The sequence below is a fragment of the Bos indicus genome, chromosome 25 (assembly GCF_029378745.1).
Source record: "Bos indicus isolate NIAB-ARS_2022 breed Sahiwal x Tharparkar chromosome 25, NIAB-ARS_B.indTharparkar_mat_pri_1.0, whole genome shotgun sequence".
NCBI classification, from domain to species: Eukaryota; Metazoa; Chordata; class Mammalia; order Artiodactyla; family Bovidae; genus Bos; species Bos indicus.
Window position 1 is genome coordinate 15480232 of NC_091784.1, and position 18566 is coordinate 15498797.

The 18566-nt window shown below is 49.2% G+C and overlaps 1 protein-coding gene across 4 annotated transcripts in view; it reads left to right on the forward strand.

The window, feature by feature from the left end:
• ABCC1 (ATP binding cassette subfamily C member 1 (ABCC1 blood group)) overlaps positions 1 to 18566 on the forward strand; it is a 152179-nt gene that overhangs the window by 87166 nt on the left and 46447 nt on the right. For all 4 annotated transcript variants that reach the window (XM_070779714.1, XM_070779716.1, XM_070779715.1 and 1 more), the window contains exons 11-15: positions 600 to 692; positions 2315 to 2518; positions 12131 to 12277; positions 14189 to 14276; positions 16987 to 17062. In XM_070779714.1, the coding sequence (XP_070635815.1) occupies positions 600 to 692; positions 2315 to 2518; positions 12131 to 12277; positions 14189 to 14276; positions 16987 to 17062 (608 nt within the window). The remainder of the gene's footprint in view (positions 1 to 599; positions 693 to 2314; positions 2519 to 12130; positions 12278 to 14188; positions 14277 to 16986; positions 17063 to 18566) is intronic.

An 18566-nucleotide genomic window follows, 5' to 3' on the forward strand; every position in this document is an offset into this window, starting at 1 on the left:
TGTGTGAAATGTTACCAGCCAGGGAAGCTTGTGAGAGACCCCCTAGTCCAGGGTTTTTATTGGGGGCTGATCACACTGGCAGCTTCTACCTGGCACAGACCAAACTTGCAGACTCCCAAGGGGAAAAGGCTTAATCAGCAGAAGCCGTATTGTTTGTACAGTTTAGGCATAGTGAGTCAGTCTTAAATCAGTTCTGACAATTTTGGGAGCCCTCCCCAAACCCAAGCACCCGGCCCCTAGCCAGGGGCCTTTGAGCAAGATAGACAGTCAGGTGGGCGTATTCACTGTTTTCTGTTTCACATCTCATTACCTTTCTGAAATCCTTCAGTTCTCGTTTGCAAAACCCACCCTGTTGGTAGAAACCAATAGAATACTGTAAAGCAATTATCCTTCAGTGAAAAATAAATAACAGCAACAACAGTAAAAACCCCAACCTGGTCTTAAGGGTTTCAGATAAAGGATCGTGGCCTTAATATTCGCACAGGGTTTGTGGGGCCCCGAGGGATGCTCTGGGATAAGTCTGAAAAGTGAAAGAACTGCATGGGGTGGCTCAGCCCAGGAGGCGCTGTGCTGAGGCTTTGTTCTCATTCCTCCCGTAGAACCTGGGCCCCTCCGTCCTGGCGGGGGTGGCCGTGATGGTCCTCATGGTTCCCCTCAATGCTGTGATGGCCATGAAGACCAAGACGTACCAGGTAAGGGGGTGTCTCCCTGGGCTCCGAGCCAGGCCCCTGCCTGAGGCCTTTCCACTAAGTGTCGGCTGACTTCCTTCTGCACAGGCCGTGGGGGCCTCAGCCTTGCCTGCCTGTGGGAATCCTCTGGGGCACTTTCATAAATGCTGGTCCCTATGCCCCATTCTGGGAATTCTGAGCCACCTGATATGGGTGGGGCCTGGGCATCAGGGATTTTTAAAGCTTACCATTGGGCTGCCAAGGTTGAGAGCTCCTGAAATATTTAGACCTCGTGGGCCAGTGTCTGAAGCCGCATCTGTGGACCTCTGGAAGAGTCCTCATTTCCCGTGGGTTCTATTCCCTTATGGGTGTGCATTGTCCAGGGCTGAGCAAAAACCACCCCTTGCTTTTTACCCCATCACCTTAACGCTGGTCACAGCTACTTAGTATTTTTTAAGTTTTTAAATAGTCAAGTAACAGAGTGAATGTCTTCTCATTATATTTAAAAAGTTCAAATAATACAAAAGTGTAGGGCCTGTCCCCTTCCCTGTCCTCTCAACCACAGTGAACACACTGAAGCAAATCCTTCTAGAACTTTCTGTGTGGTTATGTAGAGATCAGACTCACTGTAGAGTTAGGCTTGGTGTGAGTAGTGTGTGCATTATGGTGCTATCACCATATATATTTTAACACACACAGGCTCTTTTGGCAGCATGATTTTGTCGTTTGATACCATGCCTGGGGATCTTTCTGTGGCATGCCATGTGGTCTGACTTCATTCTCTTGAGCTCATGTCTAATGGTCCATAACAGAGATGGGCCAGAGTTCTTTTTTTTTTTTTTTGCTCCCCCATTGATGGCTATTTATGATGTGCCTGTGGAATTTCAAATGAGAGAGCTTGGCTGCACTGATGATGCTATAGGAGAGACAGATTCCAGAACATGGGCCTGGTGGGATGAAGTTTGCGGGGGTAGGGGGATGATTATGGCCTCTCATCTTCTTCCCTTGAATGGTCCACCTCTGAAGCAGTTTCAGTCTCTGGCCTTGACCTCATGTTGCTTAAACTGTCCTGTTCCATGACCCAGGAGTGACATAGCACTTAATGATAGGGTTCTTGTGAGCAGGACTAAATGCCCGTGAAAAGCTTAGAAAAGTGTCTAGCTTAAGGAAAAGGCTAGGTGATATAAAAAATATTTAACAGCTCTATAGCACGGGTACCCAATGGTCAGAACCAGTGCTGGCTGGTACAGAAACACTTCAGTATTGTAACAGCATGTACTGGCTGATAAGCAGTAAAGAAGATAAGAAAATGGAGGGGGGAAAAAGTATCATCTCTCATATTTGGATCAGCAGAGTAAGGCATGTGCCCCTTCCTCCCTGGATGGCTGTAAAGTTTTTCTCGCCTCTCTCCTAATTTTAAGAGGTTTTGCTAATAATGTCAATCTAACGTAATTCAAAGCAGTTTTTTTGCCTTGAAAAAACGAATCCTTTGGAGGGCTGTCAGGGTTCCCAGGGATTGCAGGCCCGTTTTCCCACCCTCAGGAAGGCCCATTCTTAACAGATGGGGTTGTTAGTCTGGTGCCGGGGCCAGAAGTGAGCAGCCAGCCCCTGCCCCGGTGAGGTGTTGACCGCTTTCCTCTTCCAAGGTGGCCCACATGAAGAGCAAGGACAATCGGATTAAGCTGATGAACGAAATTCTCAACGGGATCAAAGTGCTGAAGCTTTATGCCTGGGAGCTGGCATTCAAAGACAAGGTGCTGGCCATCCGGCAGGAAGAGCTGAAGGTGCTGAAGAAATCTGCCTACCTGGCCGCTGTGGGGACCTTCACCTGGGTCTGCACCCCTTTCCTGGTGAGTGAAGCCGGATTTCTCCTGGCCCACACGGTCAGACGTTTTGTTGTGTCGTCGTTGCCTAAGTATTTTTCGGAAGTCGCTATTTCAGCACAGTCTTCTCCAACCACTCTTTTTTAAAAGTACCACCCCTGCCCTTTGTTTTATTCACAGCACTTAATAGCTTCCAGCCCAGGGCTGCCCCGAGCAGCCAGTTCAGGAACTGTTACAGGTTCACCATGAGCGGAGAAGCTTGTGCTGGAATGTAAACCTCTTCTCTCTGCGTCCTTCATCGAGAAAGTCTGGCTAAGAAACAAAAAAAGTCAGCAGGACTAAGCTGCGTGCTTGGTGCCTTAGTTGAGCCACTTGATGGTGTCAGCTCCTTATCTGTCTGTGGGCTGTGGGCATCTGGTCACACACGGAGGGTTGGCAGTGACTTGTGGACCACACTCTAAGTGGCCATGCCAGACACACTCTAAAAGTCGCTCACTGTTTCATGAATTGTCTTTCTTCACTAGAATGTCAGCTCCAGGAGGGCAAAGATTTTTTTCTGTTCACTTCTGTACCCTAGTGCCAGAACCAGTGCCTAACAGGTGGTCAACGAATACTTCTCATTCATTGAAAAAATAATTCAAATCATATGCAAAGTTATGCAATAAAAAGTAATAAAAGTATATTATCCTTCCATCTATCCCTTTCCTCCAAAATGACAGTTTTGTATATCTTTTTAGGAAAAAAATGTTGATGTGTATAGATATTTTTAAAATATTTATTATATATTCAAAAGGAGTCATACTTACACGGTGTTCTGGACCTTTAGATTTAGTATGTAACTGCTCAGTTCATGCATTCAGATTTGCTTCATCTGTTTGAACGATGCATACTTGTCCGGAGCGTGGGTGTGCCGTTGTGGACTTAACCCATCTCCCATGGCTGGCCTTTTAGGCTGCTCCTTGTTCTTTGCTGTTACTTAATGTTCTGATACACTTGCTGTACTGAATGTTCTGATACACACGTCTTGGGTTACTGTAATGGGTCTGTTCCTAGCTGGCCATCCTTGAAAGGTTTAAAGATGAGTGTAAGTTACTATTTTCCCAACCTGGCCGCAAACCAGGAACCATATAGAGAGGGACTGTGGAAGCCCTTTAAGCACAGTGGGCAGTTAAACATGGTTAAGGATGACTTCAGATCATGTCCCCCCACCACGCTTCTTTTTTCTTTCTGTCTTTGTATTATTAACTATGTCATTCTTTTTTAAAAATGTTATGCTAGTAGTGAGTGTTACTTCTTACTTACGTTGGCAAATATGTATTCCTATGGGAACTTCCTATGACCAAAACCACAATTTTCATAAATAAGAAAGAATTTTCTAATAGGCTACCATCTGCTTCATCACAGTAGAGTTGCAGGTGGAATGTTTAAGGAAGCTCCTGCTTTTTTCGATGTTTGTCAAAGTATATTCATTTGGATACTGGATTTTGTTAGGCTCAGCTTGATGTCTCCTAGATTCTTAACACACACACAAGGCAACGTGGCGGATTCAGTGATGCTCCAGCTTGTGCAGGCCTCACTCACCTGCAGGCCTTGTTAAAGCCATGCTCGCTGGGCCCCACTCAGTTTCAGATCCAGTCTGTCTAGGAAGGCCCTGAGTATTCACATTTCTAACATGTTCCCAGGGGCTGCTGCTGCTGCGGGCCTGGGGTCCACACTGTGTCCTCAGCAGTGGGGCCCATAGACCAGTAGCATTGGCATCACCAGCTTGCTTATTAGAAATATAGACTCTGAGGCCTCACCCCAGACTAAGCTAAGACAGATCTAAATTTTAGCAATTTCCCCGCCAGGGGATTTGTATACACATTAAAGTTTGAAAAACATGGGCAAAAAGGTGGAGTAAGCACAGTTTTCTGTATAGGACCACCCAGTGCATAATTTAGGCGTCCTTGGCCGTGTGATCTCTGTGGCAACTGCTCATCTCTGCTGGTGTTGTGCAAGAGTGGCTATGGATGGGACTTGACCGGTGGTCCAGAGGTGAAGACTTCTCCTTCCAAAGAGGGGCACAGGTTCAATCCCTGGTCAGAGAACCGAGATCCCACATGCTGTGGGGTGTGGCCAAAAATTAAAAAAAAAAAAAAATAGGTATGGATGAGACAGAATGAATGGGTATGGCTGTGATCCTATAAAAATTACTGTATAGACACTGAAATTTGAATTTTGTATACTTTACTACGTGTCATGAAATGTTTTTTTGGATCATTTAAAAATTGGGGTTTTTTTAGATCATTTGAAAATGTAAAATCCGTCCTGAGTTCATGGGCTGAGACATAACCAGCTGAGTCTTGGCTTAGAGGACTGGAATGTTTCTCTGAGAGTCAGGACCCCTGCTGAATTCTCCTGCCAGCTCACGGAGTACCTTCAGCTGGTCATTTTACCTCGCTGCCTCTGGATCTTTGAGCAGGAGAGATGAAGGGATTGGAGCTTTTCTGGTGGCTCAGTAGTAAAGAATCTGCCTGCAATGCAGGAGACACATGTTGGATCCTTAGGCTAGGAAGATCTCTTAGAGGAGGAAATGGCAACCCACTCCAGTGTTCTTGCCTAGGAATCCCCATGGACAGAGGAGCCTGGCAGGCTACAGTCCATGGGGTCGCAAAGAGTGGGACATGACTGACCATGAGCGTTTGGCTTGACTTGGCTTTGATAAAGGGATTGGGCCCCAGGGCTGTGCGTGCGGCCTTGCCCTCTGCAGGCCCCTTGCCTCAGCCGACACCCCTGGACAGTCATGGTGCTCCCTCCCACTGAATTATGCTCAAGCAGTCCTCCAGGCGAATGAACACTGCCAGTGGACTGGAGTTGGCCCAAGCAGCAAGGTCACTTAGCTATTCTGGGACTCTGTGTTCCCTAAGATCCCCTCTGGCTCAAACTCTCCCACATTCCAGGCTGGAAGGGTCTGCTATCTCATTCTTTTCACACTCCAGCCTCCCCAGCCTTCTCCAGGTCCTTAGTGACTCTCTTTTTTTTGTTAAAAGTAAAAAATACAATACTGCGTGGTAGTTAACAGGGGTTGTTCTTATTTTCTTCCAACTGTTCAGTCCCGCCAGGATCCTCTGTCCATGGCTGGAGTGGGTTGCCATTTCCTTCTTCAGGGGATCTTCCCAACCCAGGGATCGAACCTGCATCTCCTGCATCAAAAGCAGATTCTTTACTGTCTGAGCCACCTGCTGGAGGCTCGACTGTTCAATAGTCTCTATGCATTAAATACAACTGTTAAATAGTCCTTACTGTATATATGATGCATTTTATTTTAAAAACAGAAAGTAATGCATTCATGTGGTGAAGATAGTTAAAGCTGTTCCAAAGAGTCTGCAGGGGAGCTTCTCAACTCCAGCACTGCTGACATTTGGGGCCGGATAATTCGTTGTTTCTTTGTGGGGAGCTGTCCTGTGCACTGTAGGCTGTTGAGCGGCATCCCTGGCCTTTCCCCACTAGATGCCAAGTGGTACCTCTCCCCCCATCTCCCCAATTATGATGATCAAAATATCCCCAGGTGAGAAGCCCGTGTCTGCAGTGAAAGGCACTGCTGTTGCCTCCACAGGCCCCCATCGCCCAGCTTCCTTGTCCATACCAGTTTCTTCTGTGTGTTTACGGAAAGAGCCTGCATGTATACCAGCATAACATTGACTAAATACAGTAAATGTACTTAAACTGCTACATCTATTTTATTTACTTTCATACTCATGATAGCAAATCACACAGAAATCCAAGATGTTTGAATTCCTTTTTTTTTCTTTTTTATAAATAGGCAAAGATCTGAAGTCAGAGGGGTCATCTGAGTTGTGTTATGCTTAGGAAGAAAGGATCTTTCCCCATAACCCTTTGCTCTGCACGTCAGATCCTGTGACAAAACCTGGCCATTTCTAGCTAGTCACCCAAACTGCCAACTGTTTAAATAATCATTTCCTGCCCTGGTCTCCCTTAGGAAAGCACAGCAGGAGTTGCTTAAAAAGTATGACTGGCTTTTCTTGACCTTCAATTTGCCATTCAGATTTGGGGTGATGGTGGACTTCCAGAGACAGAGTTAGCTGAGCTGTTTGTCATGAAACAGATGAGCCTGGGAGTCAGTCGGGGACCTTGACCCTGGCTGAGACATCGAAGCCTCTGCCTACATTAGGATAAAATATGTGGCCTCTGGTTCCCTTGGAAGGTATTTGCATGTTCTTTCCACTGGTGGATTCCTGCACTTCAAGGATGATGATGTGTTTACCCACCGGTAGGTATGATGGAAGACAGAGTCCTGAGGAGGTCAGGCAGGAATGGGGATGCCATGTGGCAGGATTGATGGGATTGTTTTTCTGGAATATAGAGCCTGGCATTTATCATGTCCTCATGTCCACCTAATGCACTTTCCTAAAATAGCATCCCCAGGCAGCCGTCAGTATTTAGCATTTGCTATCTTAGAAGGTTTGTGAGCTTCTTGTCATCTCTGTGCCTTGTATGTCCCTGCTTTAGAATAATTACCCTTCTATATGCTGATTACCTGCTGTGCAGTTCTCCACTGACCAGAACATGCATGGCTCTTGTCTTTTATTGCTTGTATCCCTGAAACACAGTGCGTGCTAAATTGCTTTAGTCGTGTCTGACTCTTTGCAGGTAGCCCACCAGGCCCCACTGTCCATGGGATTTTCCAGGCAAGAATACTGGAGTGGGTTGCCATTTCCTTCTCCAGGGGATCTTCCTGACCCAGGGATCAAATCTGCATCTCTTAAGTCTCCTGCATTGCCAGGAGGATTCCTTACCAGTAGCACAACCTGCGAAGCCCCTGAAATATAGTGGACTCAGCAAATAGTACCCACTCGTTAGGTGTATATAGAATGACTGACTAAATGAATAGACTGAAGATTTGGATAAACTGTATTAGTTAGGAACCGTCTTGCAAGTGGCAGAAACCTAACTTAGATCCACTCAAGTAAAATAAAAAGAAGGGAGATTTTTGAGTCACAAAACTGAAAAGTCTAGGAAGGTGTTGGTTTTAAGCATGACTGGGGTTTCAGGCATGGCTGGATCCAGGCGCTCCAAAGATAATGTTGGGTATAATTCCTTCCCTGTCTCCTACCTTTGCTTTCTCCATGGTGGTTTCTTTGTCAGATGCAAAGTCAACATGCAGTTACAGTTGATCCTGTCATCTCAGTAACCACAATGAGGAGAGAGCTCCCCTTTTCCCATTAGTTCCCACAGCAAAGCTGTGGGGTTGAGTCTCACTGGTTACGGTTGATTGAGCGCTTGTCCCTGATTCACTGGAGTCAGGGAACAGGGATGCTTGGATTGGCCAGGCCTGGATCATGTGACTTCTGTCAGAGATTAGGCTGTAATGTGGACGTTTGATCTGTGGCTGAACCTCATGGACTGAAGTTGGGGGAGATTCAGCTCCCCAAAGGAAAACTGACGTGTTGTTACAACCAACAATAGTGGACGCCAACCAGGCAGAAGGAGCAGATGTTCTCGTGAAGACACGGCAGGTTTTTAGGGATTGGGCTGGGGTAGTTGGTTCGGTCATTTGCCCCATTTCTCAGTGTGGAGGGAGGCTCTGTTTTCACTCAGAGTGGTCAGTAGTTCTTCCTTGTTTGTGAAGGATTTTCCAAACCTTTGACCCTCACCATTTGTAAGGCTGTGGCAAACCCCCTCCCCAGCCACCTCCACACACTGGCAGACGCCCCTGCTCCAGAGACCCTGGTTTAGTACCTATTTCCCACTTGACTGTGAATCTCAGGATCTCCAAGCCTGCCTTACACAGTGCCTGGCACACAGAGGGTGCCCAGTTAGTAGTTGATGGATGAATAAATGCCCTCTACTTCCTGGAGAAGTGGACGCTGCAGATCTGATGGGGGCCACTCAATGCGCTCCCCGTGCTGCCAGCAGTCACCCCATCAGTTGGGCCAGTGCAGCTGGGGTATCCTGGTGGTGAGATGCTTGGTTTCTGTGTTGTTGAAGAGACACCCCTGGGTGTGTGCTTTCTTGCAAATCCATCCACCCACTCACCCATCCATCTACTTACCTATCCCACCCATCCACTCACCCACCCACAAACATTTTCTGGGTATCTGCCACGATCCAGGTGCTGTCCCAGGCACTGATGACAGAGCAGTGAATACTACAGACAAAAACCCTCACCCTCGTGGGGTGTTCGTTCATTCATTCTAACTTGGAGAGATAGACTATGCACATAATGAACGCATAAAGAATATATAGTATGCTAAACTGTCATAAGTGCAATGGGAAAAAAAAAGGTTCTGGTTAGAGCAACTGTGAGGGCTTACAGTTTTTAAACTGGATGATCACGGGACTTCCCTGGTGGTCCGGTGATTAAGACTCCACGCTTCCACTGCATGGGCCATGGGTTCTGTCCCTGGTTGGGGAACTAGGATCCTGCAGTCTGCGGCCAAAAAAAAAAGAAGATGATCCAAGACTTCACTGAAAAGGCAATACCCGAGTGTTAAGCTGGTGGCAGTCAGGGGCCTGACCTTGAGAAGGAAGACTGAGTGCAGAGGCGCTGTGGCAGGTCTGTGTCTGCCTCACAGAGGCCGTGGGGCTGGAACAGAGGGAAGAAGCGGGGAGAGTGGTGGGAGAGGAGGGCAGACAAGTTCAGAGCTGTGTCGTTTACCAATCAGTCAGATTCTGGGGCCTGAGTCAAGACTGTGGCTTCTATAGTGAGTAAAATAGACTGATATTGGAAAGGTGATTTTTTAAAAAATTTTATTTTAATGATAAATAATTCACCACATCTGTGTGTGCAGTTCAGTGGTGTTTATTGTATTCACAGGGCTGGGCAACCATCCCCACTGCCTAGTTCCAGAGCACTTCCATCACCCCAGAAGGAAACCCTGTACTTAGGGGAGTCACTCCCCATCCTCCAGCCCAGGGCATCCTCTCATCTACCTCTGTCTCTGTTGCTGTTCAGTTGCTCAGTCGTGTCCAGCTGTTTGCGATCCCATGGACTGTAGCAGACCAGGCTTCCCTGTCCTTCACCATCTCCTAGAGTTTCCTCAAACTCTGTTCATTGAGTCAGTGATGCCATGCAACCATCTTATCCTCTGTCGTGCCCTTCTCCTCCTGCCTTCAATCTTTCCCGGCATCAGGGTCTTTTCCAATGAGTTGGACCTTCACATCAGATGACCAAAGTATGGAGCTTCAGCATCAGCATCAGATATTCAGGGTTGATTTTGATTTGCCTAGTCTGGATATTTCATTTAAATGGAATCATATATAATGTGTGTGGCTTTCATGTCTGTCTCCTTTCATTTAGGATCATGTTTTCAGGGTTCATCCATGGTGCAGTGGGAGTCAGCACTTCAGTCCTTTTTATGGTTGAATACTGTTCCTCTGTGTGGATCTGGTGGGGGGAGTTTTGAGTGAGGAGACTCTCCAGGTAGGAGGCGAGTGTGTCATCAGAACCTGGAGGAGAAGAGCCAACATGTGCAGTCATCCCAGGGATCGGGTGTCTGTGGCTTTTTGAGCACCTAACCTCCCTCTTGGCCACGGATCCTGGAAAATTTCCATGCCTTCCCTCAGGGTCACCTCCCTTGTTAATGTCAGAACCTGCTCTGCTTTCCAGTGCCCTGTTCTTGGTGGTTTGGTTGCCAAGTTGGGTCCGACTCTTGCGAGTCCGTGGACTGTAGCCTGCCAGGTTTCTCTGACCATGGAATTCTCCAGGCAAGAATACTGGAGTGGGTTGCCATTTCCTTCTCCAGGGGATCTTTCTGACCTAGGAATCGAATCTAGGTCTCCTGCATTGCAGGCAGATTCTTTACCGACTGGGACCCAGTTTATAGATTCTTTGGAAAAATAGTCCAAGGACTTTGAACTGAGTCCTAAAACAAGAAATAAACAGCCGCCATCTACTGCATTTTACTGTTCCCCAGGCACGGGGTTAAGCACTCTTCACTAGTGCCTGGCTCCTTGCTGCCAAAAGCCCTGTGCGTGCTTATCCTGATTTCCCATTTCATCGATGGAAAAACAGACGCTGTCTACTGCCCAGGGTCACACAGCTGGTAAACAAACAGAGCTTATGGGTTTAATGTTTAAGATATACGACCTTCTAATAGGTAGCAAAGAAATGAGGCAGCTGAGACCCTGAAAATACCCTGGACCTCAGCTGCACCAGAATCTTGGCCACACTGGGATCTCCTGATTGCTGGCCATCTGTCCTGAGCTCAAGAATGAGGTCCCAGGCGGTTTATTTCCCCCCAGGGAAAGCCTTTAATGGCTCTTGGAGCCTGGGCTAACGTGGGGGTGGAGACTTGCACCCATCTGCTGGGTCCAAGGTTTTCCAGATTGCCTTGGTAATGTGTGCAGGTGACCTCCGGGGGATGTTGTTAGCCTCCCGGCAACACCTGGTACTGTGCTGGCCCCAGCAGGAGGTGGGGCCCGGGGAGACACTGTTGATCTTTTCCCACCTAAACGGTGTGTCCCAGCCCTGGATTATTCGGGGTCTTTCCTTTTTCCTGGTGAGGGAGGGCCTGCTGTCTCAGACAGCTGAACCCAAATTCCCGTTGCCTGGGAGTTGAAATCCCAAGCCTCCCCACAGGACTTAAGGCAAGTCTGATTTTGTGAGGAAGGGAGTAGGCTTCAGAGGACCTTTGGCTGTTTGTTTTTTCTTTTTTTAAAAAACCTACGTTCCTTTTCTGGGGGTGCTCTTAGCTGGAAGGAGCTTTCAGCAGTGGCATGAGTCCTCCACGTCCACCCCATTTCACAGATGAGACAGTGGAGGCTGGTGAGAGGAGGTGACTTGCCTGAGGTCTCAGGGCTCCTGTGTGCTCAGGGTCATTCTAGGCGCTGAGGATACAGCCACATACATAGGTCCCTACCTTTGTGGAGTTTGCATTTCAGTGCAGAAGACAGACCCTCAATATCTGTGATCTTACAATGTAAGGTAGTGATAGGTGTTACGAAGAAAAATAAACCAGGATGTAAGGATGGTGCTGGAGAAGACTCTTGAGAGTCCCTTGGACAGCAAAGAGATCAAACCAGTCAATCCTAAGGGAAATCAACCCTGAATACTCAGTAGAAGGACTGATGCTGAAGCTCCAGTACTTTGGCCACCTGATGTCAAGAACCAATTCATTGGAAAAGACCCTGGTGCTGGGAAGGATTGAAGGCAGGAGGAGAAGCGGGCAACAGAGGATGTGATCCTTAGGTAGCATCACTGACTCGATGACCGTGAGTTTGAGCGAACTCTGGAAGATAGTGGAGGACAGAGGAGCCTAGTGTGCTGCAGTCCATGGGGCCACAAAGTCAGACACAGCCTGGCAACTAAACAGTAGCAACAAGGATGGAGAGCGGTCGCGGGGCTGTTGTGGGTTGGGCATCCTCCCTGAACAGGGAGGATGGGAAAGTCATTTTGGGCAGAGGGCACTGCACTGACATTGGCTGAGAGGTTTGATCTCTCGTGGTGATGTTGAGGGACCCCTTGAATGCCCGTTCAGTGTCCCGTGGAGAACGGTGGCGGGAATGGCTGGGACTTTGGCTCCTAGCCATTGGTTCATCCAGTTCATTCTCTGGGTGTTAGTGAGTGCCTGCTGTATGCTAGACTTTGGGCATGTGTCGCTGCTCTTGTGACTGCGACGCTGACCTGTCTGCTTGCAGGTGGCCCTGTCCACGTTTGCCGTCTACGTGACCGTCGACGAGAACAACATCCTGGATGCCCAGAAGGCCTTCGTGTCCTTGGCCTTGTTCAACATCCTCCGCTTCCCCCTGAATATCCTCCCCATGGTCATCAGCAGCATTGTGCAGGTACAGGCGAGACCGGGGGGGTTTCAGGGAAGGGGCTCGGGGGAAACGAGCCCAAAGGGCACGAAAGTCCCCTGGATGCAGCTGCCTGTGTGTGGCTTGTCCCACTGTGCTCAGGGCGGGGGGACGGTGATGGAGGCCCAGACCTTGTGCTTTTGTTGGTCCTGCTCTAAAGAAAAAGAGACGTTTTTATTTGTTGACATGCATACTCAAGTGTATGTGTGTGTGTGCGCGCGCTCAGTCAGTCCTGTCTGACTCTGCGACCCCAAGGACTGTAGCCCTCCAGGCTCCTCTGTCCATGGGATTCCCCAGGCAAGAATACTGGAGTGGGTTGCCATTTCCTTCTCCAGGGGATCTTCCTGACCCGGGGATCGAGGCTGCATCTCTTGTGTCTCCTGCATTTAGCAGGCGGGTTCTTTACCCCTGCGCCACCTGGGATGCCCCAGGTGTATGGAACAAAAGTTACTGCAGCTAGGCTTTCCTGAGCGCTGCAAGATTCTTTCTGAAACACTGGATCCTCTCTGCTCTAATTGAGTCTGTTCCACCCTGCCCTGTCGTACTGTGTCCTGTTTCTTACACCTCCAGCCACTTCATGTTGATGTATTACAGAAATCAAACCAAATATTGTAATTGAAGCAATTATCTTTCAATTAAAAATAAATAAATTTAAAGAAAAAATGCCACCACTAAATTGATTTTGCAACCCACTCATGGGCTTGGCTCACCATTTGAGAAACTCCAGCTGGATGCCCTAGAAGCCCCCAGCCCGGGTGGTGATTCTAAAGGAGAAGAAGCCACTCAGTCACACTTACACCCTCTGAAGCTCCTGCACTTTCCTGCCCACGGTGTTTGTGACACTCTTCTCCCTAATTGTGCACACGTTTCCATGAAAACCGTATCATTAGCCACATTGACAAATAAGCCTTAAGGTTTCATTGTCCAAGCCCTGGTCAAGGCTTTTAAAAAAATAAGCTAGTAAAACCCCTTCTTATTATGACTGATTTCATGTGTATGCAGAAGTGGCGAGAATAGTATAAGAATGCCGCATGCCCATCACCCAGATCCAGCATTTTGCCTTGATTACTTCATCTCATCCTCTGTCTTCCTCCCTCCCTCCATTCCTTTCTCTCTCTCTCTCTTCGCTGAAGAATTTTAAAGCAAATCCCAGATCTCTTGGCATTTCACCCATAAATATTTCAGCATGCATTTCTTCTTACATAAGTAACACCATTATCAGACCTAACAAAAGTAACAGTAATCTCTTAAAATAATACTTGCCCCATATTAAAATGTTCTGGATTATCTCTCAGCAATGTCCTTGCTATTGGGCTGTTTAAATCAGAACCTTTGCTTTTTTTTTTTTTTTAATTTGTTTTTGTTGAACATATGTTCAGTACACGCAGCATGGTGATTTGATACATGGATTTGTGGCACTGCTGTTACGACCATAGCGTCAGCTATACCTCAGTCACCTGTCACGGTTATCGTTTGTTTTTTTGTGGTGGGAGCCATGCAGTTCGTCTCTTAGCAGCTGTGAAGTTTATCATACAGCATCCTTGGCCACAGCACTGTGCAGTGCATTCAGCCTCCAGGACACCTTTATCTCCGAGTTTCACGTTTGTCTTAAGACCATTGCCTTCAGTTGTTTCTCAAGTCTCTTGTCTGGCCAGGACGGTCCCCCACCCTCCTCTGTAATGCCACCTGTGGGCTTTTTAAAGGAAGACAAACAAGAACCCAGACCCATTTAATTTTTTTCTTCTGAGGTGTCCGCTCGGGGTAGGAAATGCAGAAACTTCAGAAATAAGGGAGGATGTGGGCCCTTCCGCACCCAGGGGAAACCACTGTGAGTTAGCCTTGGTCTGTTTTTGCAAAAACATGTTTAAAAATAACCGCAGCTTGTTGCTCTCCGTGCAGGCGAGCGTCTCCCTGAAGCGCCTGAGGGTCTTCCTGTCCCACGAGGACCTGGACCCTGACAGCATCCAGCGCCGGCCCATCAAAGACGGTGCGTCCCGGGAGCGTGGACGACCTAGGCCTTCCCAGGAGGGTGAACGCGCACCTCTCGTATCTCGCCTTCTTGTGAGAGGCCTACCCCTCCCCAGGGCCAGATTCCAGGGCCCCAGCTTCCATTCCATTCTGGGCAAATGAGCAAACTAAGGAAGGGTCGCCAAACGCCACCCCTGTAGCTGTGCCGCCTCAGGCAGGTCACTTTACTGGTCTGAGCCTCACTTTCCCCATCTGGGCAATGGAAAGGACCGTGCCTTTCTTTTTTTTGGTAGATTTGTTATTCTGTAGCTTATTAATTTATCCTTTCCCAGTGGACCCCTGAGCAGGGATCTCCAGGCACTCAATAAGAAATATTCATAGAACTAGTGCTAGTGACCGCTTCCGTTGTAACGACACGCCCGCTAGGTGTGTCCTCTCCTAAGGACGTCACCATACTCGCCCGTCCATGGCTCACCGCAGCTCACGGAGGGGCGCTGTGGAAACCCCCCATCAGCAGATGAGGACGCTTGCCTGGGTAACTCGCACAGCAGTAAGAAGTAGTCAGGATTCACATCCGCAGCCCGTCAGCAGAATCTGTGTTCTCACCGATGGTTCCGCGTCTCTGCACTGAGATTTACCGAGCAGCCGCTGTGTGTCAGTCGTTGTTCTAAGGACTGTCTGTGTTGCCTCCTTTTTCTCCTCATGACAGCTCTGTAAGGTCGATCCCATTAACAATCCCAGTTTACAGATGAGGAAAGTGAGGCACAGAGAAGTGAAGTAACTTGCCTGTGCTTCACCAGCTAGGAAATGGCCACACGGAATTTGAACCCACAGAGTCTGGCTCCCAAGCCCAGTAGATGTGGTCAGAGGAATGAATGTGTGTATGCATGTGAGCAGTCCATCGCGTGTACGCACGTAAGCAGTGTAGCATGTGTGTACATGTGAGCGGTGCAGCAGGCATTCAGATGTCCTCAGTGGCGTGTGGAACACCCAGCACAGCACTTGCCAAACAAAGATCATGGTAGTCGATCCCCCCCCAGTGTATGTGAGAGGCGGTCGGCATGGGGGGCCGCGTTCCTCAGCCTCAGCACCACCAACATTCGGGTCAGGGTCACTTTGCTGTGGGGATGTCCCATGCGTTGTACTGAGTTGGCCAGAAAGTTCATTTGAGTTTTCTGCATAACGTTACGAAAAACCCAAACAGACTTTTTGACCAGTGCTCTAGGCTGCTTGAGCAGCACCCCTAGGTGCCAGTAACACCCATCCCAGGTTTGACAACTGAAAATGTCTCCAGACATTGTGTCCCTGGGGGATCAAAGTCACCCCTAGTTGAGAACCACCACTTCCTGGAACCTCCCTCCCGATTTCCCTGGCCTGTGGTTGTCCAGTTTCTGTTGTGTTGAGGATCGAGTTATTCCCCGCCCCCAACACACACACACATGTGTACACAGACATGTACACACACAAGTTGCAGAATGATGCCGTCTACTCCAGGGTTTGGGGTCAACCAAGGAGGTTTCAAGCTCCCCAAATCAGCTCACAGCAAGAGTCATGTTGGAAAACCCCTGGGCCTGGGTCCAGGCCTCAGTTGAGGTCTCAGCCCCTATTCTCTGCCCTGAAGGCAGCCCCTCTTAGACGCTCAGCTTCTGAGATGTTTATCCACACTCTCCGGGTGCCAGATGGGGGCCCTTAGGCAGCTCCCGGCCAAGTCTTGTAGCCTCTAGCTTGACCAACTCTAGTGGCTTTTCTTAAATTCCTTAAATAGCACCTTCAAGCTTCCTCCTTGTTTTCTGTTTCAGGGGACAGATGGGGGCCAGGCAGGTTAAGTTCGGTTAACCAGTAACTTCCTCTCCTCACAGATTTTGCTGCTTTGGTGGGTGGGGCAATTTATTTATGCCTTTGACAACCTAGAAGCACCTCCCCATCTTCTCTTTAGATGGTTTCAAGTTGGCTCATCATTTCAGTCAGAAGTTGTTTAAGTGAAGGGCATGGAGTAAAAAGAGAATAAAAGGAGGGAATGTTGATGGAGGCAGAGGGGCTAGAAACACGTAGGTCCGCCTTGCACAGACTTTGTCTGGCTTGCCTTCCCCTCCCCCACCAGGATTCCCCATTTCCTGTTGCATCCCCGAGTTTGCACAGTTTACAGAGGTGGGTGTTGAGGGGAAGACCGACCTGCCCTGACCTGAGCGGCGTGGCTGGAGGAAGGGAGAGAGGGGATGCAGGGAAGTGAGTTAGGCTGCCCTGGAATCTGGGAGTTTCAGGGTGAAGGACCCTACTTCGAACATTAAAGGAGGGGCCCTGGAGGTGTAATGAGGGCCGTGGGCCAGCCTGAGCTGATCAATCACAGGCGACTGCATGAGGGCGCTGCTGGGGCCCTGTGACCTTAGCTTCTGCTCACCCCGCCCCTCCCCCAGAGCTGCCGGAAGCTCCCAGGGATGAGTGCGGGAGGCCCCGGGTGTCCCTGGCCCTCCCAGATTGTGCGGCCGCCTATCTTTCAAAGGCAGAGCCCTCTCGTGGTTTCGGCTCTCTGGGTGGAGGCCGTCTCCAGAGCTGCTGGTTGAAGTTCTTCAGAAACAGTGACTGATGTGACCAGATAATGCCTAGGATGGGTGTCCAGCCTCTGGAGTTGAACAACCTGATAAGGAAAAACAAAAAGTAAGAGCCTGCTGCTCAAGCGCAGGCCACGGCTGCACCTGCGCCTGACGTGTTATATCTCTGGTGCCTTCCAGCTGGAGCCACGAACAGCATCACCGTGAAGAACGCCACGTTCACGTGGGCCAGGAATGACCCCCCCACGCTGCATGGGTAAGTGGGACGTGGAGAGAGCCACGGGGCTCTGGGCAAACGCAGGTCCGAATTCCAGCCGAACTCCAGCTCTGTAACCATGAATGGGTCACTCTGCCTTTCTGAGCATCAGTTCGGCTCATCCGGCTGGTCCCGTCGCACCTGCTTGGGCTTTGGGGAGGAGCAGATGACCGTGGGCCTGGCTCAGAGGGTTCCCTCAGACTACGAGTGACTCGAACCTTGCCCAGATAGGCTTAGGCAACAAGCCTTCTGGTTCACATAACTGCCAAGGTTCACGTTCAGGTTTGGTGTGATCCAGGGACTCAGACAGTGCCTCTCCTTCGTGTCCTTGTTCCTCAGCTATCTGTGCTGCTTCCTTCTCAGACGTCCTCTTCCCTCAAGATCTAAGTGGCCCCCATCGACTCCAGGTGTCCCTCGTATGTCATCAGGAGACCCAGTCTCTTATTGGCCCAGGTTGGGTCACGTGCTTCTCCCTGAGCCAATCGCTGTGCCAGAAGAGACAGAGCACACTGATTGGCTGGTGGGTCAGAAGTTGTGATGGTGGCAGGAAGGCTTGGGTCTGCTGAAAACTTGTCCGCTCACGTGTGGTATCAGTCTGGGTTGTTATCCATCCTCTCCCCCAGCTGCCTGGTTCACCCTTTCCCACCATTTCCATGTCTGGGACACTGCCCACCTCAGTCCTTATTTTTATAAGTCACAGCATCCTGGGAATTGACCTGCTTCCCTGGCTACTTGCAAATGCCTCTGAGTTCTTTCTAACTGCAGGCCTTGCTCCGGGGATCTCAGACTTCCTTAAGGAGTCCCCCATCACAGGGCCAGACGGGACATTTTTAGGGGCCAGATTTATACCCACCCATGCCCCCAAACAGAGAAGGCAATGGCACCCCACTCCAGTACTCTAGCCTGGAAAATCCCATGGACGGAGGATTCTGGCAGGCTGCAGTCCAGGGGATTGCTAAGAGTCGGACACGACTGAGCGACTTCACTTTCACTTTTCACTTTAATGCATTGGAGAAGGAAATGGCAACCCACTCCAGTGTTCTTGCCTGGAGAATCCCAGGGATGGGGGAGCCTGGTGGGCTGCCGTCTATGGGATGGCACAGAGTCAGACATGACTAAAGTGACTTAGCAGCAGCAGCATGCCCCCAAATAATTGCCCCCTTACTGAGTAGCCAAATTACTGCTGTATTTTATTTGAGGATGTGGGGAGGGGCAGATCAGACTTTCTGGAGAAACGAGTCTGTGTAACACTACCCTGGATGGGACTGCATGTTTAGGAAGTTCTTCCTTATGTTTAACTTAACTCATGTCAGCTTCAACTTCAGCTTTTCTCTTGTCCTGCTTCATAAGTGAGTAGTCTGTCTGTGCCTCTGTCCCTCTGTCTGTCCTTCTAGCCTCAAAGACCTTCTTGTTCCCATCACCCTCCCTTGACCAACCCATTGAATATCCACCCGTCAACCCCCACCGACCCCAGGTTTCTCCATCCAAACCTGTGCAATGTTCC